This window comes from Carcharhinus amblyrhynchos, chromosome 9 (genome assembly GCF_965287045.1).
Source record: "Carcharhinus amblyrhynchos chromosome 9, sCarAmb.v2.hapA, whole genome shotgun sequence".
NCBI classification, from domain to species: domain Eukaryota; kingdom Metazoa; phylum Chordata; class Chondrichthyes; order Carcharhiniformes; family Carcharhinidae; genus Carcharhinus; species Carcharhinus amblyrhynchos.
In genome coordinates, this window is record NC_137332.1 from 58,357,257 (window position 1) to 58,384,891 (window position 27,635).

General features: G+C 43.0%; 1 protein-coding gene across 1 annotated transcript in view; it reads right to left on the reverse strand.

Annotated features, from left to right (window-relative positions):
• The window catches only part of LOC145348565 (P-selectin-like), a 57,210-nt gene that overhangs the window by 7,308 nt on the left and 22,267 nt on the right, over nucleotides 1-27,635 (reverse strand). The window contains exons 16-19 of the mRNA XM_080196755.1: nucleotides 18,977-19,049; nucleotides 16,845-17,225; nucleotides 8,165-8,272; nucleotides 6,024-6,209 (exon numbers count right to left, since the gene is read on the reverse strand). Of these exons, the coding sequence (XP_080052881.1) occupies nucleotides 6,024-6,209; nucleotides 8,165-8,272; nucleotides 16,845-17,225; nucleotides 18,977-19,049 (748 nt within the window). The remainder of the gene's footprint in view (nucleotides 1-6,023; nucleotides 6,210-8,164; nucleotides 8,273-16,844; nucleotides 17,226-18,976; nucleotides 19,050-27,635) is intronic.

A 27,635-nucleotide genomic window follows, 5' to 3' on the forward strand; every position in this document is an offset into this window, starting at 1 on the left:
GGGTTAGGCTACCTAAGAGGTCAGGGTTATGGATTCTCAAAGCAACTCACAGAGCAAGGCAAAAAAAACACGTAGCAAGGGAAGGCATCAAGGGGCTGTATTGTATAAAAGGGTTACGGATAAGCGGCCGTGATGTATCCCCTGCAAAGGATTAGAAATAGGGAGAAGTGAAAGGACGGTGTGAGTCCCAGCGTAGAGAATGTCTATTGAGAGACTTGGGAGAGGAACAGGGGGAGCTCAGTGAGAGGCAGGAGCCACTCAGCAAGTGGCCGAGGGCTTTAACAAGTTATTTCCAAAAGGAAAATTCAGAGAAAGGTTAAAGACACAAACTTTCTGTGAGAGAGTGTAATTGTATGATATGGAGCACCATCATGTGGTGGAGTAGGGTATGGCATTTGGAATTTAATTATAGGTCGGATGAAAGAAAACAAAGAAAACACAACTACTTGTGTTGCTGTATGAGAGTTTAACAAATTACTTTCCCCTCAATTGAGATTTTATGATAGTGATATTGATGCAGGGTCAAGATATAAATTCTAAATTCCTCAATCTTGCTAATGATCGATAACCATGATCATTTTCAAGAATAGGAATCTGATAGATTTGAACTCTGCAATTTTTGGAAAGGTAGTTGCATCAATCATAAAATGCATTATGTTCTGTTTAAAAAGTTGTAAGGAAAGTTCACCATTTCAGTTGATTTGATTTTTGTGTCTGCCTGTGTCACTTATGGAAGTAGAGTTGTAGAAATAAATAAACATGCAAATTTTGAGCTTAAACTGGAGAAACTGTAGGTAAGTGTAAAAGTCTTAATTTAGTAGGGATATTTAAAAGTGATTATGATAAATCTCGTTTTGGATTAATCTGGATTAAAGCTTTTTGGTTAAGTTTATATTCCTGATATAATTGACAATGAAAAGATAAATGGAAAGAATTATTCTGGAGTATTTGAGAAAACGTACTCTGCCACTGCTGGAACAAGCAGAGAATTAACCCATTCTGTCCCAGGCAGGATGGATCTTTGCTTGACAAGACCTGCAGTAGTTTTAAGACATTCAAGAATTTATTTGTAGATTTTCTTTCGTAGAATTTGTTGGCTTAAATCAAAAATCTAACAGAAGGGGAGAGAACATTTAGTGAAGAGTTACGTAAGATAGAATGGGAGTGCGTGTTTGATGATGGGAATTATTATACTGCCTTAATGCATTCCAGTTGAAATGCGTGACATGAATATTCAAAGATAGTGAATCAATCACAAGGCTGGAGGAGTAATTCTGAACACAAAGCACATCCTGTTGTGAATTTTGAATATGGGAAGATTGAAAGCTGTACTGGATGCCAGACAGGTTAAAAGGGAGAGCTGCCTATAACACCAAATGGACAAATTAATATAGTTAGAGATAAGGGAAATAATTAAGTGGAATAAATAAGAAAGGATAGTGAACAGGGTAATAAAAAATACATTATGGAAGAACTGATGGTAAGCAGAGGAGGGCAGCATTTAAGATGGGATTCATTTGATAAAAGAGACATTTAAAGGGATTCTAGAAAGTAAAACACAGTTTAGGTGATAGCTAGGGATGAAGGAACAAAGTTTTTCAAAAAAAGGAAGAGGTAAGATAGACACTCACGGACAGCTGAGGGCTCACAACACAGTTTTCTGAGTTTGGGACAATTCTGACATAGAGAATGTGCTGTAAGCGGGCTACCTTAACTAAATTATATTATTTAAGATAAAGAACAATCAATCAAAATAAGCTACTGCCTGGTATCAGATTGAAAGATTTTATTTCTGTTTCAAAAATGTTATTATGTTGTAGAATTCAGAATAAAAAAGAAATTCCAGAGGACCAAATGAAGGTTAGTTGCCTTTCACCGGAAAAGGGGTAAGAAGGCTTTTTAATTACTACAGGAATTTTGTGGGAAGTGATGTAAAACTTTTGCCAGGGGACAGACACGTAGAGCTCAGTAGAGATGTAAGAGAAAATGCTGTGGAAGGATTGGTGGTACAAGGAATGGAACATGAATGTATTGAGGAAGTTGCAGAGCAAGCAAGCGGAGGGTTAGCAGAGGAACCATTTGCAGGAGAAGAGATAATTAACCTATAAATAGACGGTGCGAGAAAATATGTTAATGGAGAACCCTGCACAGCATGGGTGGTGGTAGATGATGACAGAACAGTGATTGCAGGAGAACAAATCCCCAGGAATAATTCAGCACAAATAGCAGACTTATTAGTTTTAACTAAAGCTTTAAAGTGAAGGAAAACGGGTCAATGTTTACACCAACAGAAAATATGTGTTTGGAATTGCGTAGGATTATATGACAACTTGCAGCAGACGTGGCTTTGTGATTTCTAGCAGGGGGCACATACAGCATGAGGCTTTAATCAGAAATTTACTCCAGGCAGCTCACTATTCCCTAAAAACAGAAGTAATAAAAGCTCAAGCTCACCAAAAAATTACGAGTCAGGCACAGAAAGGAAACAGCTTTTAGCTGATAAGGCAGCAAAGGCTTTAGTGGGAAAGGATTGGGTATGGACACTGGTGACAGAAGTAGCAGCTGTGTCAGTGAGGGATAGCTCAGAGACTGATGTGATACAAATGCAGGGACAAGCAACCAATGAGGCAAAGGAAAAGTGGAAGAAAGACGGTGGACAGGAAGATGATGATGGACTGTGGAGAAGGGAAAGGAAAATAATAGCCTCTCAGATAATATAGCAATGCTGAAAATGTACCATGGATTAGCACATATTAGCAGGGACAAAATACTTAATTTGTTAAGAGAATGCTGGTGGTGGAAGCTGATGGAAAGGGACGTGGCAGTTTTGTCGGAGGTGTCTGCAGTGCGCCCTGGTGGAGCCAGATCATACCTACAGGATTAAAATCAGAAGTCAGTCACAACCCAAAGGACCACAGGAGAATTTAGGAATGGATTTTACAGGGCCCTTGCTCAAGGTACAAGGAAAGTCAGCTTGAAGCATTTCCATGCAAAACAGTGGCTTTGATATTGGCGAACGGGATAATACCTAGATGGGGAATTCCTCTTCAATTAGATTCAGATCAGGGAGCCCACTTCACAGGAACAGTTTTAAAGGAAGTCTGTCGAATGTTAGGAATAAAGCAAAGGTTTCATATACCATGAAGAACCGTCTGTTTTAGAAGAAGGCTGTTTTGGAAGAAGGAAACAATTGGATATGGGCTTTGCTTGCAACAGACTATTTACATTCGCTCAAAAAGCAGGTAATCACTCAGCAGCAGCACAGAGATTGGACCAAACTGGCAAGAGAGAATACTCCCAAGTTGCCTATGCCAGGAGATAAGGTGATGGTGAAACTGATGACAGACAAAAATAAAGAGTTAGGATGTTGTTGGGAAAGGCCTTTTGAGGTGGTGGTTACAGAATTAACATGTGCCCTGATTGAGGAACATGGTCTGCGATGGTGACATGGATCCGGTTAACACCTTATCCAATTGGGTAATCCTGAAAGTTTATATTTACAGTAACGTTAATAAAGATTCTGATTTTGGAGGCAAGTTATTAGATTAGACTTGATCATGTCATGAATGATAAGGGTTTTTTTTTAGAAAAGGGGAAGTAGAAATGATTTGATTAACAAGTTACCAATTTTAAGGGCTGTTAGGCACTGTGGTTTGCATTTACAGAACTGCCGATGAAGTACTTTGAAGCTCCTACAGCAACAGTCCAGATCGACTGGACATCCCCTAACACAGAAACGAGGTAAGTCAAGAGCACATAATAAAGTGTAACGTGGTTGCTACATGAGTTTGTCAAATAAGTTTTACTTACATGACATTGATCAATGGTTGAGATTTTACTTTTTAGAAGGAAAAAAGGGGGGAAACTGTAAAAGCTCATGATGATTACATGTGTTTCTATCTTTTTAGTATTAAATGTATAATTTCTGACTCAGGTGGGATCAGCAGTCCTTCAGCTTTCCCCTCCCTGAATGGGAGGCCTATGCAGGAAGGTTAAACTATATGAAGGAGTATGCACTCATTTATAACAGAATAAGATCAACTACTAATCTAGATTTAAAGCAGCCAACAACTAATACAGAGAATTTGAGAGGTTCTGGGAAAAATTTAGGTGTAAATGAATGTGATTATACAGTAAGCTCAAGGAGTGAGCTATGCCCGAGTCCACCCAGGAATGATCAGTTATGCAATATACGGTACATATTGGATTTGTGGAGATAGAGCACATCCTTGACTCTCTGTTTGATGGAAGGGGGGCTGTTACTTCAGATATGTAATCCCATCCATGTATCACATTCCTAAGTTCCCTTCTTTTCCAAGACATCGATGGGCAATTACAGAGACAGAACAGTTCTTTGGCATATTGTTTGCCCAATATGGGTTAACTAAAGCAATGAAAGAAATCCTGATTTTACGTTCCATTCTGGAAAAAGTTGCCAATGATACAGCCACTGCTCTTTCTAACATCAACAACAAGATAGTAGCCATGCACACTGTGCTATTCCATCACACATTGTAATTGGGTTATGTTTTGGCAGCAAGGGGAGGAACATGTGCAGTAATTGGATCAGAGTGTTGCACGTACATACCAGATAATTCAGAAAATAAACTAATCTGGTGGATCAGATCAAAAAAGAGATGGAAAAACTCAAAGACTCTGACCCATTTACCTTAGGTGGTTGGCTCTTAGGCTGGCTAGGCTCTTTAGGAAGTTCAATCCCGCAAGGGATTATATTATTTTTCATTGTGATCCTAGTGTTGTAGTAATTGTATACCTGATCAATTGTGGATATCACAAATTTCTAAGTCCATGGAAAACACAGCATCAGTGATGGCAATCAGAGCAAGAAAGGAAGGGAATCAGAAGTCAGGCCAGCCACAGGGATTCAAGAATGTTTATTGGAATACATCTATTTAGTTGTCTAATCTTGGGCTGGCCAAGAACTACAAAGGGCAACTGTAACTGTAGATGTTGAAACTCCTGCTTATTAAGAGGCTTTTAAACCAAAGTAGGTTAGTTTAAAATATGTGCCATGATGTTCCTTACACCAAAGGTATTACAATGTACCTCCCACATATATATTATGAAGGTATTGTCTATTAAATGCAACATAATCAATAATGGTGAATTGTTAACAAATATTGTAATTTTAAAATGTAGTTTTGGATGTTTTGTAAGCTTTGGGCCAAGAGTGCCTACCCTAAAAGCATAATGGGAAAAGCAGAACCAGATAGGTCACATAGAACCTAATCAGTGAACAGCTTTGGAAGGCCTTATAGCTGGAAGTTACTAAGATAGTGGTATGAATAGAATAATTTAATTGTTAATTAAAATGAATAGGAGCATTCTGTTCCTTACTTTTGGCCTCTCTAGAAACTGTGATGATAAGGTGGAGAATGACTCCCTTTCGGTTCCTGCACCTAAGTGGCGAGGTGGAAACTTGAACCTGTCAAACATGCATGAGTAAGGTCGCTAGGCAGCAGAGATGAGATTTCCAGGTCCAGTTAGCCAATAAGTGACTAATTATGCTAAGGGGTAGAAAGCTGCTGGCTGAGGTAAATAGTGTGTGTTAATGTAATTGGATCATCCAGTTTGGATGACAGGTGAGGAGGGGAATATGAATCTTTGCAAATGGTATGTCAGAAGTGTTCATGTGATGCAATTTCAGAGAGAAAGGCTGGAAGCCATCCTGCATCACTCTCTCCCCAAATACGCACTGGTCAAAAAGAACGCCTTTAACCACGTACTGTCTCCCGCAAGTCTTTGTGTTTTGCTGGACTCAGCTACATGCAGGACCTTCTGGATTGGAGACCCTGGTGAATTCCTCTAACATACGGGAGAACGTGCTGACTCCACACAGACAGTGACCCAAGCCAGGAGTCAAACCTGGGTCCCTGGCACTGTGAGGCAGCAATGCTAACCACTGTGTCACTGCGTCACCCAACCAATTTACTTGATTAAATTAACATTTTAAATTCTGCTTTGAAATTTTTTCTTTTGGTGGGTATTGTTGGAGATTATACCTTCACAGCTGGGTGTTTCTGCTGTCCACATTCCTGTTGCATTGCACCAGAGACTCTGAGAACCCTGCAGTGTAAACCCTGCTGCACACTGGAACTCACACTTGGAGTCAAAGCTGAAGTTTCCATTCGGATGGATACAGTTCATGGTCGCTTGTTCAGGAACATTGAGAGTCCCACACTGTTCAACTGGACAGGAGGGATTAGAACAATACATGAATCATTTGTCATTAAAGATTATAACAATTAAGGTCAAATATTGCCTTGTGTTGATAACATGGAGACATTGATTTTGATTGTAATTGGTTGGGGATCTGTTCTGTTTCTAATCATACAGAAAGCTATTATTTTATATTTCTTCATTTATAAGTGTTGTTTCAAAGCGCAGAGTCATCTTTGTTTAACTTAATTACTTCGCAAACAGTCACTGTTGTCTACGCAGATGACATGAATACCAGCCATGAATGAGATGGTGACAGAACTCTGGCAGAGACTAAAACAATCCACAACTTAAATATTCTTTTCAAATGCAAGCTGATCTTCCAACCCCATGTGATTTCCATCATTAAGACTGCCTACTCTCAAGTCTGTAACAATATGGTCCACCCCGATCAGGCCATCTGTGGTGTTTACTCTTGGCCACTCTGCTGATCTCCTGGCCAGCTCCTATTCTCATTTCACTAGCTTCATTTCACCTAAAACTCTGCCACCAGTATCCCAGCAAATCACCCATCACCCCTCATGCTGACCCTCAAATTTAATATTCTCTTTCTTGTGTTTGATCCATGGCCTCAACCCTCACTGGCTTTAAGATCCATTAACCTGATAATCCTCCTGTGGACCTTCTCTCACTCAGGTTATGTTGATTTTGGCGGTATAGCTTTTCAGAGTTCATTTTCAACAAACCAACCAACAACAGCTAGTTCATGATCCGATCCTTGGTCACAAAATCTCAGCTCTTTCATGAGTCTGAGCTATTTGTACTGATTGTTAGGATTTGGTTCCTTTGAGCTTGCTCACACAGCACTTCTCCAAGAGCTTCGGAAACTCTTTTTATCCTTGCTGCCAAATAGAAAATCAACCCTTTCATAGATCTGTGCTGGTTTCTCTGTACACTAATTCTGTTCTCTTTTTGTCTGTGTCTGGTTTCTCTTTGTGTCTGCATCTGTGTGCTGATTGCTTACGCCCTCCAGTTCTCCTGCTTGTAGCTCTCCTTTGTGTCTGGCCACGTGGCTTCTTTTTATTTTAACTTTCTTCCAGTAATGCTGTCAGGTCACCAGGGCCACCTGGTTACGTGGACTGGTATTTCTTATTATTCAAGAAAATCACAGTCGATCCTTTTACAATTTAAACAAGCTGTTTATGTCATATTAAAAACTTATCCAGAACAATTAGATTCCACACACATTTTAAAGAAATGACAAATTTTCATTGCTGTACTGCTTCTGGTTCAAAGACCACCACAATATTAGCTTTCCTTAATGAAAGTGACCGAGTGGATAAACCTTTCCAATAGGTCAGTCAGTCATATGAATGCCTTGTATGAGTTATATTGATAATTCTCTGCAGTGATGTGGGCACATAGTGAAAATTCAGAGACTATAAACAGGTCTCTTGATCAGGGCACACTATCCCACATTAATTAGCTGCTGAGTTCAGTCAAAGCATGGGCCTACTTACAGAATCTGTGTGAGAAAAATGTGTCTGGAAGAGGCTGTTTTAGCCATGGATTTGTAGGCCGTGAGACCCTCATTTCATGAACGTATTCGAGGGATGACACCAGTTGAAGACTGGTTAGGTTTTCTTGGGGTGGAAATGCTGTCATTGGACTGGGGTGGACACAGTAAGAAGTCTCACAACACTAGGTTAAAGTCCAACAGATTTATTTGGAATCACACGCTTTCAGAGCACTGCATCAGGTGGCTCAATGTGATTCCAAATAAATCTGTTGGACTTTAATCTGGTGTTGTGAGACTTCTTACAGTTTTTCTTGGGTAAGAGGGGAGTGTCAGTGATACTTATGACCTTGCCAATTTCAAATTATTTTGCTGAAGGAGTAATTTACAATCAGATTGTGCCCATTGCAGCAGTCAAATCTAAATCCTTCACTTTTGGGTTCGGGGTACATAGAAAAAGACTCTTACCAAACTCACAGTCTGGTCCACGGAATCCTTCGTCGCATTGGCATGTGTAATTTCCAATAGTTTCCACACATTCTCCACGTCCACTGCATGAAGTAGGCTTGCACGATGCTATTACAGGGTGTAACACAAACCCAGAAACACGTTCAAGGAAATAGGCTGAGAGGCAATGTGACACAAACTATAGGGGGTAGAACACTAAGGGGCGTAGTTCCCGTCCCTGTTTTCAGTGGGTTGGGATGCCGATGAGAAATGAGAATCCAGTGGGAGTCTCCAAATGGCTTTCACACTGGCAGGACTTATCGTTCAGCTTGTCCCTGCTCCTCCTGCCAAATGGGGTTCCCACCATGAAAGGTAGGAGAAAACCCATTACTTTACATTTAAATATCATTGATAGCTTTCCCCCACTCTATTATACCCCATGTTAGCATTTCTATAAGTTTAAGTGTATTTATTATTAGTCACAAGTACACTGCAATGAAGTTACTATGAAAATCCCCTAGTCACCACACTCCGGTATCAGCAGGAACCACCCCGCCCACCCCCCCACTCCCACCAATCACCCATAGGTCCCACCCACAATAGGCCCTGGGCATGGGCAATTTGCTGAGGGCACCACCTTCCCATTATCCAACCTCGTGGGGGGTCCTGATTGCCCCACCCTTCATTCCAGCGGGGTCTCCTGCTAGTTCCCCAAACATGGGAAGCCTTGGGACGTCCCTGGGAATCAATTGATTTCTATGGACCTTCCAACATATTCTCTGGCTCACCTGTTTTACTTTTGAGCTTCTGGGGATTCCCTTGAATGTTTGTATAAGGATGTGCATGGTATTGATGTTTTTCTCTTTTAATCCACGGGTGCTTTGGTCCGCCTTGTTGTCCAACAAGGGGCATACACGCGATGGGTCGTATGAGGGCTGCTCTTGGTTGTTTCGAGAGTAGCCTAGTACTTCACGTCGTTAGTGTGTGCTTAAACTGGACCAGATATTGGGCAAGACGACAGCTCAGTGACTATCACTGTTTGCTGTGCAGACACGTGGATTTGGGCTGGTGTCTGTGGGAGTTTGCGCATTCTTCCCGTGCTTGCGTGGGTTTTCTCCGGGTGCTCCGGTTTCCTCCCACACCCCAAAGATGTGCTCTTAGGCTGATTGGTGTAACAAATTGTCCCTAAATTAGTCTTCCCTCAATGTGGAATGCCGTAAGCATAGACAAGGGTCATGGGTGGAGAAGGGACTCATAATGTTAAAATGGCGGCACGGGCTCGTTGGGCCGAAGGGCCTGTTTCCCGGGCTGTGTTGTTCTTTGTACACTAAACTCCGCCAGAATGAAGTACTCCTGGCGGGGTGGGACATGCTATCAGATCCGGCACGGAACTTGCCGGGCCTGATAATAACATGCAAAACATAGTTAAAATAAATTTTAAAAAATTCAAATTATTCTCTTCCTGTCGGTTCCCAGTGTGGTCTGGACTCTGACTGTTCTCCGGCTCTGGGAGATGCGAATGCGTTCCAGGTTCATGCGCAAATCCCAGAAAAAGGCTGACATGTGATTCTTTGCACTGGACCCACCAGAAAAGTTGCACCTTATCCCCACAGCCCTTGATTCCCTTATTGATTAAAACTTTATCTCAGCCTTGAACACACTTAACAACCTAACTCTGCGGTAAAGAATTCCATAGATTCACCATCCTCTGAGGGAAGAAATTCTCCTCACCTCTGTTTTAAATGGGCAACCCTTTATTCTGAGATTATGCCCTCTGGCCCCAGACTCTCCCGCAAGAGGATACATCTTCTCAGCATTTACCCTGACAAGCCCTCCGAGAACCTGCATAGGTTTCCTCTGAGTGCTCCAGTTTCCTCCCACAGTCCAAAGATGCGTGGGTTAAGTTGATTGACTATGCTAAATTAACGCGAGTGTCATGGGGATTACAGAGTAACTATGAGGGGTTATGGGAATACGGCCTGGATGGGATTGTGGTCAGTGCAGAGTTGATGGGCCGAATGGCCTCCTCATGAATTGTAGGGATTCTATGACTCTATGAATCATATATATCTCAATACCTCTCATTCGCCTAAACTCCTGAGTACAGGCCCAAACTATTTAACCGCTCCTCAAAAGAAAATCACTCCATACCTGGGATCAACATTGTGAACCTTCTCTGGATTGGCTCTAAACCATTCCTTAGAAAAGGGAATCAAAACTGTTCAGTATTCCTCTTTTATTTGATTAGCTTTTGGAAGAGAACATAAAGCTATTTTATTGAAAGCAGCAATGAATTTTCTCATGTCAGAGGACATTAAACATCCAGAGGTTTGTTTCTATTCCTGTGACTTATTGACATTGACATCTTGTAAAGAAACTGAAATGGACATTCACGAGTATGAACTATTAAACATACAGTGGAAATCAGCTGTCAATCTGGTTTGACAGGAGCAAACAATTCCAGATTCAAGATCCCTGTGTGTGCCAACCCTGGAATGACAAATAATGCTTGTTGGGAACCAAATATAAGTTTTAAAATCTTTCAAAGAAGCTGAGAGCTGTAAATTTGTGTCATTGGAGGGTTTGGGGGACCTGGTGGGGAGAAAGGAAATGGTGCGAAAAATCAAACACAGACAGTATAATCACTTGCAGACCACATCCAATAATCATCCTCTCACTTTATAACTTAACATTGCTTTTTCCCTCTATTCCACTCCTCCTCTTCCCTGGCATAGTTGTAGAACTAGCAGCGTTGTTGTATTGGTGATTGTGTAGAAGCAGACAGAGGAACTATCACTGTGGTTGTAAATTGTTATTGGCAGATTGGAATTCTTTTCAGAGGGTCTCCTGCTCTATAATCAGTTTGAACTATTGGTTTGCTGTGATCAATTTCTTCCTTCTCTATTATAGTGTTCAGCACATCATATAAACTCCCTAGTGAATAGGAAAATGCTGTATGATAGCACTGTTGTCAACACCTTTCATTAGCAAAGTGATGGAAGGTGTCAACAATTGTGTTATCAAGTTGCACTTACTCAACAATAACCAGCTCACCAACACTCAAGTTTAGATTCAGCCAGAAACATTCAGCTCACTACAGTCTTAGTCCAAGTATGGACAGAAGAACTGAACTTAAGAGGTGAGGTGAGGGTGACAGCTCTTGACATTAAGGCATCATTTGACTGCTTTGATTTATTATTGTCATGTATTAACATACAGTGAAAAATATTGTTTCTTGCACACGATATAGACAAAACATACCGTTCATAGTCAAGGAAAGGAGGGTGTGCAGAATGTAGTGTTACAGTCATAGCTAGGGTGTGAGAGAAAGATCAACTTAATGCAATCGCTCATTCAAAAATCTGACAGCAGCAGGAAAGAAGCTGTTCTTGAGTCGATTGGAATGTGACCTCAGATTTTTGTATCTTTTTCCCGAAGGAAGAAGGTGGAAGAGAGAATTTGCATGCATTTAGATTGAATTAATGAACCGCCTGCCCAACTTTGTCAGCATTTCCACTTTTACCGCCGTGTTCACCGATCTGGAATCACGCCAAAATGAAGCTGCTGAATAAAAGTCTGAGTCGGGCACACCGGCTGCTGAAGAGCGTGTTCAGAGCTTCTGACGGCTCTCTGACTCAGATCAGTGCCGGTGGGGGGGGAGGAGGGGGGCGGGTCAGATAGACCCGATCATTGTGGTGGGGGGGGTGGGGGGGTTGCAGAGAGGGCTGATCGTTGTCTGGTGGGGAGGGAGGAGGAGGCAGGTCAGATGGTCCTCTGGGGGTGCATGTGAGGCCAGCTCATTCTCTGAGAGGGGTGGGGGAGGGATGAGTGAGGCTAGACCATTCTCTGGGGGCGGTGAGTGAGGTCAGATTGTTCTCTGATGGAGGTGGATAAGGTGTATCTTTGGTGTGGAGGGGGGGGAGGCCCAATCGCTCACTAGTGGGGGGGCAGATGGATCCCTGTTTTGGGGGGGGTGGTGGTCGCTGGGGGGTCCGCTGCCATTCTGCAGGCGATGGGGGGGGCGGGGTGAGGAAGGGAACAGGGGTCGCAATTGTTTTGGGTAGTGGGGAGTTTGGAAAAGAGGGGCAGTGATGTGCGTGTGCACCATCGTTCCCACTTTTCACTCCCGGGCCGCAGTTTCCACTTTCTGCAGCTTGGAAGTAATCTGACACGGGTGCTCTTTTTCAAATATTTTTCCAACTGCGTGTGCACAGTTCAAAGATCTCCCATCGTTTCGGCTCCGCTAAACCCCGCCCACAGCACAATTTGGATCCGTGATTTTTGTTTTCACACTGAGTGCATATGGGGGTGCCTGAAAGCAGATTTCTAGGTCACATCTGAATTAAGTCCAGATTCAGCACTTAGAATGAAAATGGTAAAATCAGACTCATAGTGTCAGCATGGGGGGACCAGGACAGGTTGTTGGTGATCTGGACCTAAACCCTTAAAGCCCTTGACCCTTTCTACTTCGTCCCAGTTGATGTAGGGGCATGTTCTCCTTTATGCTTCCTGAAATCGATGTCAACCTCCTTTATTTTGTTGACATTGAGGGAGAGATAATTGTTGCTGCGCTAGTTCACTAGATTCTCTATCTCATTCCTGTCTCGTCATTGTGTGAGATCCGATCTACTGTAGTGGTGTCGTCAGCAAACTTGAAAATCAAATTTGGCCGCACAGTCAGAGGTGCAGAAGGAGTATAGCTGGGGGCTGAGAACACAACCTTGTGGGTGATTGTGGAGGAGATGTTGTTCCCTCCTCACTGATGGAGGTCTGTGGATTAGGAAATTCAAGATCCAGTCACAGAGGGAGGGGCCAAGGCCCAGGCCACAGAGTTTGGAGATGAATTTCACAGGAATAATGGTGTTGAAGGCTGAGCTGTCAGGAGGCTGACATAGATATCTTTGTTATCTAGGTGTTCCAGGGCTGAGTGCGAGGCTAGGGAATTGTGTCTGCTGTGGACCTTTTGTAGCAGTAGGCAAACTGTAGTGGATCCAGGTAGCCTGGGAGGCTGGGATTGATTTGTGCCATGATTAACCTTTTCGAAGCACTTCATAATGATGGATGTCAGCGCCACTGGCCGATAGTCATTAAGGCACGCTGCTTGGTTTTCCTTAGTTACCGGGATGATGGTCGGCTTCATGAAGCAGATAGGGACCTCAGATTATTGTAAAGAGAGGTTGGAGATGTTTGCAAATACCCCCGCCAGCTGGTCAATGCAGGACCTGAGTGCTCATCCGGGCCAGTGGCTTTCTGTGGGTTGACCTTCAAGAAAGCTGCACTGACACCTTCAATGGTGACCCCAGATACAAATTCTTCCAGGGGTTCCGAGGTGGAGGGCATGCTCTCGCTGACCTCTTGCTCAAATTGGGCACAGAATGCACTGAGCTCATCAGGGAGGGGTACATTGGAGCCAGCAATTTTACATGCCTGCATCTTGTAGCCTGTTGTGTCTTGCAGACCTTGCCATAATCGATGGGGGTCGACTATCCTGGGACTTTAGCTGGGTCCGATACTGTCTTTTGGCATCTTTGATGGATCTCCTTAGATCATATCTGGTTTTCTTGTATAGATATAGAGATGCCGGCATTGGACTGGGGTAAACACAGTTAGAATCTCGCAACATCAGGTTTAAGTCCAACCAGTTTATTTGATAGTAATCCCACAAGCTTTCAGAAACAGTGTTCCTTTGTCAGGTGTGTGGAAGGTTCTGATCAGAGAAAGGCATATAAAGACACACACAGTTTACAGAGTACTGATTAGAATGCAAGTCTTTACAGCTAACCTGCTATTCACGTCTTAAAGATGCCGACAATGTGAGTGGAGATAGCATTAGCATAGGTTAGAGAGGTGTGTATTGTCTCTGACATAGTCTGCCAACATTATCTACCTAATACGCTGCAGGAAAGGATGCCCTGAAGCATGGTACATTGGGGAGACCATGCAGACGCTACGACAATGGATGAATGAACATCGCTTGACAATCACCAGGCAGGACTGTTCCCTTCCTGTTGGCAAACACTTCAGTGGTCGCGGGCATTCAGTCTCTGATCTTCGGGTAAGCATTCTCCAAGGCGGCCTTCACGACACACGACAGCGCAGAGTCGCTGAGCAGAGACTGATAGCCAAGTTCCACACACAAGGACGGCCTCAGCCGGGATCTTGGGTTCATGTCACACTCTCTGTAACCCCCGTGACTTGCCTGGACTTGTAAAATCTCACTTACTGTCCTGTCAGGAGACAATACACATCTCTTTAACCTATGCTAATACTATCTCCACTCACATTGTCTGCATCTTTAAGACGTGAATAGCAGGTTAGCTGTAAAGACTTGCATTCTAATCAGTACTCTGTAAATTGTGTGTGTCTTTATATGCCTTTCTCTGATCAGAACCTTCCACACACCTGATGAAGGAACACCGTTTCCGAAAGCTTATGACATTACTATCAAATAAACTGGTTGGACTCTAACCTGGTGTTGTGAGATTTCTTTCTTTCTTGTATAGGTCAGGGTCATCTGACTTGAACATCTCAGACCTAGACTTCAGCAAGCAATGGATATCCCTGTTCATCCATGGTTTCCAGTTGGGGAACACACGGATTTGCTTCCTTGGCATACAGTCATCTACACACCTACTAATGAAGTCAGTTACTGTGGTGGCGTACTCATTCAGGCTGGTGGCAGAATTTTTAAATACTGACCAGTCCACTGACTCCAAGCAGTCCCATAGGAGATCATCTAATTCCTCAGACCAACATTGCACAACTTTCTTTGATGGATTCTCCCACTTCAGTTTTTGCTTGTAAGCCGGGAGCAGGAGTACAGCTGTGTGTGTGTGGCATTAAGAAACCCTAGTAAAACTGGAGTCAGTGGGAATCAGGGCAAAACCCTCTGCTGGTTGGAGTCATACTTGGCATAAAGGAAGATGGTTCTGGTGGGAGGTCATTCATCTCAGCTCTAGGAATTCACCGTGGGAGTCCCTCAGCGTAGTGTCCTCGGCCCAACCATCTTCAGCTGCTTCATCAATGACCTCCCCTCCATCATAAGGTCAGATTTGGGGATGTTCGCTGATGATTGCACAATGTTCAGCACTGTTTGTAACTCCTCCGATACTGAAGATACTTGGAGCTATATCACTGTTCTTTCACTGGCACCAGGTTAAATCCTGGAACTCCCTTACAGCACTGTGAGTGTACCTACACCACAGGGACTGCAGTGATTCAAGAAGGCAGCTCACCACCACCTTCTCAAGAACAATCAGGCTTGGGCAATTAATGTGGGACCAGACAAATAAAAAAAAAACTTGAAAGCACAGAAAAGTGAACCAGAGACTTCTGCTATAGTATACTAATAATGCCAATTAAAGATCTTTGTGGGCAAACTCAGAGGCCATTTAAGCCCCAAGTGATCGGAAACATGCTCACAAAGCAATGGAAATCAAATAGCCTAGTTGGGCACTGCCAGCGTGCCAGGGGCAGTGGTGACGGGGTGAGGCCTGCTTGGGGGCCATGACAGGGGGACCATGTTTTGGGGGGGGGTCCCATGGGAATAGTTGTGCAGGGGTGGATTGTGAAGGCGGTCTTGATTGGAGGCATGTCAGGTGTCTTGCAGAGGTGGATCATGTCTGTGGTCAGGAAGGGAAACTATCGGGAGGGCCGTGGTCTCCCAATGTCAGCGACCTGTGTCAAGATGAGGGAAGGGGAACATCGCTGACGGGATGTTGGATCCCAGCGTCTGTGTGGTGAGGGAGTGGGTCTCTCAGTGCGCTCAGAGGTTGGGGCATTCTTGTGAAATGGTTCCTGAGTTCTGTGAAAACAGGCTCCCCCAGGTGCTTTGGCAGTGTGGTGCAATGCAGTGTTGTGTGGTGTGGTACGGTGAGGTGCGGTATGGTGTGGAGCGGTGTGGTGCAGTGTGGTGTGGTGCGGTGCAGTGAGATGCAGTGAGGTGTGAGATGTGGTGAGGTGTGTTGAGGTGAGATGTGGTGCAGTGCGGTGCGGTGAGGTGCGTTGCAGTGAGGTCCAGTGTGGTGGGGTGCGGTGAGGTGTGGTGCAGAGAAGTGAAGTATGGTGAGGTATGAAGTGGTGAGGTGTGGTGCAGTGCGGTGAGTGTGGTGTGGTGTGGTGAAGTGAGGTGCAGTGCAGTGCGGTGCGATGCTCGCCTGAGAGACCGACACGAATTACTCCATTATTCTCGCTGTTATGACACATGGTTTATTTTGGGAGAATTCTGCCCAGTGTGCCATGTGTCTTGTTTTGAACATGGTTCTGACTCAGCAGAATGTTCTGAGGAGCAATGACTGATCCATTATTCAGCAATGAAACTGAGTCAGGGAGAGAGGCGGCTTGAAAATTAGAGTTGAGAAATGAATCATCAATAGGTACAGTCACAGTGCTGTAAGGGAGTTCCAGGATTTAACCTGGTGCCAGTGAAAGAACAGTGATATAGCTCCAAGTATCTTCAGTATCGGAGGAGTTACAAATAAATGGTGCTGAACATTGTACAATCATCAGCGAACATCCCCAACTCTGATCTTATGATAAAAGAAAGGTCATTGATGAAGCAGCTGAAGATGGTTGGGCAGAGGACACTACCCTGAGGGACTCCTATAGTGAGTTGGAAATTCCTTCACACCTCCTAATGTTTGGAATGGATTTAGCATTGAAGTCATCAAACTCTGATAAATGAAGAAGATTTGGATCTTACCTAAATAACATATTGCTCTTTTCTTTCTTCCACAGGGATCGTTATTCCACATTCCTTCATCTTTGCCTCTCTTTATATAAATTTCGACACAATCTTCTGCCCCAGAAGTTGGTTCACCTTTAGCCCAGTTTTCTGCCTCTTGGGACAGTGGTTTCTTGGTTCCAATCCAGGTCCAAACATTATGAATCTTTCTTATTCCAATCCAGTAATAAGTTGGATTTTTGGGGAGCAATGCATTCAGATAGTTATTTTCTTCCCTGTTCTGAATTGCAACCAGGTCAGTGAAGAATGTTTGGCAATAGTTTCTGGCATCTGGCCACGTCATATCATTTGTTGAAAAGCTATAGTTCCAGCTGTAAACTCCTTCCCAAGCTGCTAGTTCTGTGAAGACAATACACTTCGTTGAAATGCCTGAACTAGATGTAATATAATCAAGTCACAATTTATATGATCCCACAAGATTGTTGCCTGTCCAAGTAGAACTTTAAGAATTTGCCTCCAAATCTGACAGCCATTGGCACTCACCGTGTTGAATGTATGGATTAGTGGATGGATAAGTGTGTCAGTGAGTGAGTGGGTTGGTAGTTCAGTTGGAGGGTGGGGATTGTTGAGGTTAGGTGTGGGTTGGAGGAGGATTGGGTTGCCCTGTCAATCCTTGAGTTACAGCAAAGATTGGTGACACGGTGGTTAGCACTGCTGCCCCACAGTGCCAGGGACCCGGGTTCAATTACCAGCTTGGGTCACTGTCTGTGCACAGTGTACAAGTTCAAACTCATTTATCATGGCCTAGTATAACCTACAGTATGTTACTATTACTCACTGCTCCTTTAAACTTATATTTTTGTTTTTAATCCAATTAAGAAAGTTAATTTTTTTGTAATAATCATTACCGTACAAAATATCACATGGGGGAAAAAGCCAGTGAGGTGAAATTTGAGGCTTTAGACATACTAACTGCCCCCGATGAGTTTGAAATTCCTCATATTCCATTTGCAGTTAATCTCCTGTTGTTACCCTAATAAGATGCAGGCCCTCACTCCAACTGGACAAACAAACAAAAGCAGAAAGCTTTCTGCTCTCAAGGTGATAAAGGAAGATTACAAAGAGAGAAGACTTCACTGGACCAACAAAAAACTCAGTTATAGATTCCTGTCTTATTAATAGTTTCCCAGGAACTCAAAAACTGGTACCCCTCCAAGTAAAATTACTAAATAGTTAATCACAGACACCTTAAGAAGGCAAACCACTCTCCCAATCACCAAAGTAACTCAATACAGATGCTCCCCCCTCCCCACAACCCTCCCCCCACCCCATAACTGATCATTCAGAGAAGCTTATAAAATATTGATACACAAATCTCTATCCTTCTCACCCTGTTCTTGGTCAGCAAGTACTAACATAGGTGCACAAATTGCTTTTTAGGAGAGACTGGGTGTGGGTCAGGGGGTCCATGCGATTTGTGCATGAGAGCTGGCAAATATTCTGTTTGTAATTTTATTACATTTATCATTAACTTGACTTAAAATTGAAGCGATGAGTGTGTTTCTTGACCTTCCCTCTGACCATTGAAGCCGCTTGAACATAAGAAATAGGAGCAGGAGTAGGCCATCTAGCCCTTCGAGCCTGCCCCGCCATTCAATAAGATCATGGCTGATCTGTCGCGGCTCAGTTCCACCTTCCCGCCCTCTCCCCATAACCCTTAATCCCCTCTCTTATCAAAAACCCATCAACCCGCGTCTTAAAAATATTTAGTGAGGCAGCCTCCACCACTTCAACGGGCAGAGAATTCCAGAGATTCACCACCCTTTGAGTGAAGAAGTTCCTCCTCAACTCCGTTCTAAACTGTCCCCCCTTTATCTTGAGGCTATGCCCCCTAGACCTACTGTCTTTTTTGAGCGGGAAGAGTCTCTCCACCTCTATCCTATCCATCCCATTCATCATCTTATACGTCTCAATGAGATCTCCCCTCTTTATCTTTCTTCTCACCTGGCTGTCTCCAGTAGTTCAGCAGTGGCAGGAAAGAGTGTTAAAACAAATTAAACAGTGTTCCTGACATAACTGTAAAGGATTCACAAATACATGCTGTTATTAAGATCACTGCTGGGCTTGAACATGAAGAATTAAAAACTCACCATAGATGGCAACTAAAAGCCAAAAGTGAGGCTGACTGTGTTTCTGCCTTTTGTGGGTTTCCGTACAGGACGCCTATTGAAGGAAATCATCAATATATTGTTATTTCAAGGAAGTAAAACTAGAATGTAACATTTAAAAACCATCCCCCTGCATGTATTTTGAAATAGAACTTTATTTTATAAATGTTAGTACTTGTAGCTCCTGGAGAAATGTCTTCGCACGTATCATGGGTTTGATTCAAAAACTGGAAACATTCAACCCAATTTTGACAGGTTTTTGTGTTGGAAAATCAGAAAGAAAATGACTGCAGCAGGGAAAAAACGATTAGCTGAGCGAGTAGTCTTGGTGATGTTAGGGGATTGGCTGCTTTGGCTGAGGCAATTTACTAATTTAAATGGTCCAACACTTGTATTGAAATAGTGGAGTGAGAAACCATACAAAAGTATTAAGCTTTTGACTGCTGATAATGCTGGCAGTAACCAAAATGGATACAATAATAATGTAATAGCAGAAAACTCATTCCATTTGATCCAATACTTTTTCTGCTGATAAATGTCAGTGTTGTCTTATACTAGTACTGGTTCATACAGTTACTGTAGAAAGTAGTTGGTGTATCCTCTCACTTTTAATCATTTTATTCAAGTAAAATGCACTCACATGATGAACCCCGGAATAATGTACATGTTATAATGTGCTTTGTGGCTCTGCTGGTTGCCCACTTGCCTCTTAATTCAAGTCCCATTCCAGGGCTTGAGCACAAATAAACCAACACAGACACTCCTGTAATACTGAGGGAGTGCTGCATTGTCAGAGGTGCTATCTTTCAGATGAGACGTTAAACTGAGGTGTCATCTGCCTTTGTGAAATGGTAATAGGAGATCCCCGGGCACTATTTCAAAGAAGGGCAGGGACAATATCGCCGGTATCCTGGCCAATTTTTATCCCTCGATCAACATCCCAAAAGCAGATCATTATCACATGATTGTTCGTTGGAGCTTGCTGTGTGGAAATTGGCTGCTGCGTTTCCTATGGTTCAAGACTACATTTTGAATATATTTAATTGGTTGTAAAATACTTTGAGACAACCAGCAGCATATATAAATGCAAATCTTTAATATATCATTGACAATATCAAATAAAAATTTGATCGTATTTACACGATACTGCTTTTCTTTAACATACTATGTAAACTTATTTTGTATTTCAGTATAAATGAAAGCACAGATTTTAAAATGGATCAACAGAAACCATCCCAAACACAAATGTACCCTACCATTTCTGTTGTGCGCAGAATCCTCTCTCCACTTTGCCTTGCCAAGTCTTCTTATAGATGTTATACTGGTGAAGAAACTGGTGGGATTGATTTCTGGTGCTGTGACTTTGTGGTTCTGCACAGACTGCCCGTTATAGACTAAGCCTTTCAGTGTTGCTTAGGGTCTTATATCCTCTACATCCACCATCCAATGACGTTGAATAATCAGCATTAAAAATTGCGTGTTCCTGCTTAAACTCCCAAAGCCAACAAAAACAAAACAAATGTTATCTGCTATCAGCATCCCATTCACATTACAAGTTATTTCCCAGTGAACCACATATTACTTTCATACTCAGAAGAGGGTACAGGGAAATATTGTAGGAATGACTGAATAGGACACTCTTAATAAAAGTTACCAAACAAGAACACAAAGTTAATTTAAGCAGCTCATATACTTTTAAAAGATGTTGTTGTGTGTTTCTTTTTCAGTCAACTTGGTTCAAGTGACGGTGGCACACTTGCCTCTGGGTCAAAAGATTTAAGTTCCACATTGATTTTAAGTGCATGGTGCTCCCATGCACTACTGATGGAACTCTGCATCGTTGGGAGGTGTTCCAGTTTATTTAGGGGAATTTCTTTTATTTGTTTATTCTCTCATAGAATAAGAATGTCACTGACAACGCCAGCCACCCATCCCTAATTACTTGGCTTGCTAGGCCATTTCAGCAGGTAGTTACATTGCAGTGTGTCTGGAGTTATTATGTAGATCAGCCCTGGTAGCACATTTCTTGGACATTAGTGAATTAGATAGGTTTTTCCAACTATCAGTGGTCATTTCATGGTCACTTTACTGAAACTAACTTCTAGTTCCAGATTTTCATTTTTATTTGTTGAATTTAAATTCCACCGGTTGCCATAGTGAGATTTGAACCCATATCTCCAGAGCATTAGTCTGAACCTTTGGATGACTAGACCAGTGATAGTACCATTATATCACTGTCTCCCTGGTTAGGATGTCAGTATATTAATCAGAAGAAAGCATTGGGAATTCCGGAAGGGTGAAATCAAATGAGCATAAAGGCCTTCTTCATATAATGTGATCTTTGTGAGGATGTTACATTTATTAAAGGAATTTGAAGTTGAAGAGACGACATTGTAGATCAGCACCAATCAAAGCACCAATATGTGACACCCTGGATCCAACCTTTCTTCTAACTTTCCTAATGTACTGATCCCTATTGCCCACAAAGAGGCAAGAGGGGGATAGAACACAAACCAATGTCTGTTTGCTGCCATAGGCCATCTAGTGGCTGACTGAAGATCAGCATTAGTGGTCATCTTTGAGATGGTTCAAAGATTGTAAGATGAGAAAGAAGATGGGGAAGGGAATGACATCTTCAAAGAGACATTATAGCATATAAAATTTACTATGGTTAATTGGTTTTGAAACAAAAAGTCAACTTTTATTTCATAATATTTCACTCACTAAAGGAACAAAAGCCTTATTAAACTTTTGGACTGCATTAGAAAGGAAATGGTTTGGCTCCGACATTAGTCTGAGTACAATTTTTGGAGCCTTTAATTAACTGTTGAAAAATGCCACGACAAAAGGTTTATTGACTGTTAATGTTTCCTGCGTAATTTCAAATGGAATTATATTTTCACTTTCTCGGTGAGAGAATACGATTAATTGGCAAAAGAAAGACATCTGAATGTTACTCGCACTTACTTCACCCTTTTCATAGATTTTCACTCATATTCCTGGGTCACGCTAACCTTTTCCTTATATCACTGTTGTGGTCTTTGCGTGATGGACAGATGGAGATCTTTCACGCAATCTATCTTACTGAAAAGGGAGCTTTTCATTGCCAAAGTCTGCACACATCAAGACCAATGCAACAATGTCAAATTTCAAACAATCACACCAAGTTATACTAAAGGAGCAAAATGTGCTAATGGGTACTCAATACTCAACCAACCTGTCATTGCAAAAGCCAATGTACCACATCTATTATTAGATGTGATTCCACTTGCTGAACAATCCGAGTGTATCAATATCTATAATAACAAGCAATGAAGAATAATCAGTCAAGCCCAGAACATGGCTGATTTACAGTGGTTAGAAGTGACATGCCCAGTCATACACAACAACCTGTTTCCTACAAACAAAAGCTGGAGCTTCAAGCCTTGTCCATCTTTTGAAATACCTGGAAGCCTGTGGAGCCTATAGTTCCCACTGGTTTCTCCAAGGCAATGCATAGATCAATCAGAGTTGACTTGCTAAACAATCAGCACCCTTTTCGCCTGTAGTAAAAATTGTTGTGATTGTTTGAAATTTGTCATTCTTGCATTTGTATGCAAGATGATAAGTCTATGTACCCAGTATCTGAGTGTGCATGTCCATCAATGCTCACCTGTATTCCACCCACATCTCAGTGTGCATGTCCATCCACACTCACCTGTATGCCACCCACATCTCAGTGTGCATGTCCATCCACACTCACCTGTATTCCACCCACATCTCAGTGTGCATGTCCATCCACACTCACCTGTATGCCACCCACATCTCAGTGTGCATGTCCATCCACACTCACCTGTATGCCACCCACATCTCAGTGTGCATGTCCATCCACACTCACCTGTATTCCACCCACATCTCAGTGTGCATGTCCATCCACACTCACCTGTATGCCACCCACATCTCAGTGTGCATGTCCATCCACACTCACCTGTATGCCACCCACATCTCAGTGTGCATGTCCATCCACACTCACCTGTATGCCACCCACATCTCAGTGTGCATGTCCATCCACACTCACCTGTATGCCACCCACATCTCAGTGTGCATGTCCATCCACACTCACCTGTATGCCACCCACATCTCAGTGTGAATGTCCATCCACACTCACCTGTATTCCACCCACATCTCAGTGTGCATGTCCATCCACACTCACCTGTATGCCACCCACATCTCAGTGTGCATGTCCATCCACACTCACCTGTATGCCACCCACATCTCAGTGTGCATGTCCATCCACACTCACCTGTATTCCACCCACATCTCAGTATGAATGCCTATCAATGCTCACCTGTATTCCACCCACATCTCAGTGTGCATGTCCATCCACACTCACCTGTATTCCACCCACATCTCAGTATGAATGCCTATCAATGCTCACCTGTATTCCACCCACATCTCAGTGTGCATGCCCATCAACACTCACCTGTATTCCACCCACATCTCAGTGTGAATGCCCATCAACACTCACCTGTATGCCACCGGAACAAAGTCTTCATCTATGACCTTTGCAGCAAAACCCCTGTGAATTTGCCATCTGTTGAGATGGCAAGCACACTGTACTTTACTCTTGACTTGGTTGCAGTCCACTGATGTGTACACTGAGGATTCACCCACTAGTCCTTACTTTATACTTGCCTCTAAGGTACGTGCAGTGCCAGTATCTGAGCTGCTGGCTATGAATGTCAGGTCTTAGTCGGGTTGTATTGTTGCTTGCTGTCCTCCCCTGGGGTGTGCCAAGGCTGGGTATGCAGTAAGTAATTTTTGAGAGTCTGAATGCAGGAAATGAAAGAGGAGAAGGCTATGGTGGGGTTGACATGGGAAGCCACAGGCCCATGGTCACACCATCAGCAGCTTGCTAACATTGCAAATCTAGGGTGGTAAATCAGCAACCAACAATGGTCACCATTACTGAGAGAAGCTTTTTGATTCCAGGTTATTAATTGAATTTAAATTCCACCTGCTGCCATGATGGGATTTGAACCTCTGTTACCAGAACAATAGCCTGGGCCACTGGATTACTAATCCAGTAATGTTACCACTATGCCACGGTCTCGCCGCAAAAGTATTTACATGGCTTGAACCAGAATGGAAAGTTTATACTGATAGAGAAATGTAAACTGCCTGAGGCTCTTTTCTCTAGCAAAAGGAAGGGTGATCCGATTGAGGTCTTTAAGATTATGAGTTTGATAATGGAGATGGCAAGAGGATGTTGTCACTTCTGTTGAGACCAAAGCTAAATAGACACCAATAAATAGGAAATTCAGCAGAAATCTCTTTATTCAGAGGGTGCCATCTCAGGGAGTAGTTGACTAGAATTAGGGCATTTATGGGAAGCTAGATAAACAACATGACGGGAAAATTAAGGATTGGAAGGTTATGCTAATAAAGTTGGATGGATGGGGACTTGTGTGGAACTTAAATTTTGTCATTGACCAGTTGCACCAGATAACTTGTTCTGCGCTGTACATAAGTTATTAAAGGAAATGTGATTATCATGCAGTTTTAACTGTCCATTTTGTTGTCTCTGAATTGCTGACTTTGGTACTACTGATTAATCATGGCAGTTCTAGGCTATGGAAGAGATGTTGTTCGTCCATTGTCATCGATGAGGACCTCGACACTTTTAGTCATTTTGAGGCTGGTTGCGGTGCGTCTGAAGGTGACTGATCAGGCCAATTCGAGCACGGAATGTCCTGGCACATATTGGACAGACTTGTGTAGACGCTGTAGCTGTTGCACTGGTGGCTCTGGACTTGTGCAGCTCACACTTAAGTTGTGCTTCATCAATACACTTTGCTTCGTGAGCTTGACAACCCTTGTGGATGAGGCAGCGCCAGGTAGGGCGGTTTTGTGCCAGTGTTTCCCAGGTGGTCGTGTCAATGTCAGGCGACTTCAGGAAGGTCTTGAGTGTGTCTTTGAAATGTTTCTTCTGCCCTCCATGCGAGCGCCTTCCAGCAGAGAGCTCCCCAAAAAGGAGCTGCTTGGGTATGCGCTCATCTGACATACGGATGACATGACCTGCCCACCGGGTCTGCGCTCCCATCAGCAGTGTGTGGACTGATGGTAGACTTGCTCTAGAGAGAACTTCAGTGTCTGGTACTTTGTCTTGCCAACAGATGCATAATATTCTGCGAAAACAAGTCATGTGGAAATGATTGAGCTGTCTTGCATGCCTTCGATACATGGTCCACGTTTCACAGGCATACAGGAGGGTAGTGAGTACTGCGGTGCTGTAGACCTTCAGTTTTGTTGCTGGGCTGATTCCTCAACGTTCCCATACAGTGGAGCGCAGTCTACCAAAAGCAGAACTTGTCTTTGCTATTCTGCAGTTAACTTCTGTATCAATAGTCACTGCTTGGGAGAGGTTGCTGCTAAGATAAGTGAACTAGTCCACTGCCTGTAGTTTCTGCCCTTTGATAGTGATTAAGGGTTCTGTGTACGGTGCATGAGGAGCAGGCTGGAGCATGACTTTGGTCTTTTTAATGTTGATGGTGAGTCCAAAGTTGTCGCAAGCTGTGGAAAATTTGTCCATACTGACTTGCACCTCTGGCTCTGAGCCAGCATACAGGGCACAGTCATTGGCAAAGAGGAAATCTCGCAGGACAGTCTCCTTCACTTTGGTAATAGCTTGAAGTCTCCTCAGGTTGAAAAGCTTCCCACCCACTCTGTACTTGAGGCTGATTCCAGTAACGCTGTCCTAGAAGGCATCATTCAGCATGGCACTAAACATCATGCTGAACAGTGTGGGTACAAGCACACAGCCCTATTTGACGCCATTGGTGACTTGGAATGACTGGGATTGAGAGATACAGGCAACTAGGAGCCCTACTGCTGATCAATAATCTCTGCTGATGATGTGTGTATGTCAGATGGGGGATAGGATAAAGCTCTAGCTGTAAGACATCACAGTGTTGAAGAGTTTACCCTTGAGTAAACAGGAAGAATGATTATTTGGGTGAGCTGCTTAATGGTGACCCATGTTCATGGAACTATCTGACAGTAACTGATAAGGGGTGAAATTGAAAGAAAAGTATCAACAATAAAATTTCACATATGCTATGTAATTATTAAAGTGAGAGAAATGAAGGATGGAGTTTAGACGATCTGGTTGACTAATCTCATCATTAGGGGAAGTGTATAAATTGGCTAAGATTCACTCCTGTGCCTCTGGCAGCAGCATTCCCTTCATTATCCTTGTGACTCACTGGGGATGGAATGGGAAATTTTCTCTAATCGTTATTAGTGAACAGAATCATGACTGTTGCGGAATAATTTTCTATATTTGCCATTTAAGTGTTGCTAAGGGACCAGGTTTATGATTTCACCAGTTAACATTTAGTAGTCCAGGGACATCACTTTCCCCTCAGGTCTCCGGGTACTTTGTATATTTGCACGATAAACTGTTAGATTGATTTGCAGCTTGACTGACTAAACTGACTTAGACGTACAAATTAAACTTGTCAATTGAGAGAAGAAACAGTCCTGAAAACTGGGAGACATAAAAACAGGAAAATATAGGGAAAGGAAATTTGAAAGGAAAAAGAGCAGAAGCACCTGAGGAAATGAACTATTAAGAGAAACAGTCAGATTGGTGACAGAAGGTAATTATTATAAATGGACACAGTTGTGTAATCTCAGACAGTTTTTTCCAGAATTCATGTGAGCGAGAGTGCAGAAAGACATTTTGCAATTGTTTCAATGCATCTGTCTGATGGAGTTGCACTTATGTCAACTCATGAAAAATAGACATAAGCATATCAGGTGGAATACAAGATAAGTCTGATCATGATGCAGCAGCACTGTGCTATACAATTCACATTAGACCAAAAAGTAAGGTATTTTCTGCTGAACTCAGTCAGTTCTTCAAATAAATAAATGTAGGAACATGAATGAGGCTGTATGGGGCAGCAGTAACACAATCTATACACAGCAACATCCATCGCAGCAGAAAAAACTGTAATTACACTTAAGGAGTACAGACATGAACAGTAGTGTGTTAAATTAACAGATAGAGAATGAGATGCATCGTACTGCAACATTGGGCTGACGTTGGGACCAGATGTTTGTGCATTCAACAGCTGGTGGCTCACAATCTAACTGCAACCAGTCAATTAACTCTGGTTTCCTCCCACACCCCCAAAGATGTGCTCTTAGGCTGATTGGTATACCAAATTGACACTATTCTCCCCTGAATCTGGCTAAGTTAGGGGTTCCACTCGCATACACGTAGGGCAGGGTAGGTGTAGGAGGATGTGGCGGCGCGGGCTCGTTGGGCCGAAGGGCCTGTTTCCCGTGCTGGGTTGTTCTTTGTTCTTTGGAAAGGGGGCTCTCCACTAACACTGCAGTAGCAGGAAGAAAGGCTGTGAAGGTGGCATTAGTTGATGCTGCCATGTTGAAAGGGCTGTCAGTGGTGCATTCACAGTCTATTAGAAGCTGAATAGAAGGCTATAGCTGCAATGGCTGTTGGAAGATGCCAGGGGGATCCACAGAATCTCCCTGCAGGTTCTCTTCCAGACTGTCAAGGCAAGGCGGGTGGTCATCAATGCTGAACTCTGCTTTGCTGCTGCTTCCTTTAACCAGGTGACGCTGCCTTGGAAACAAG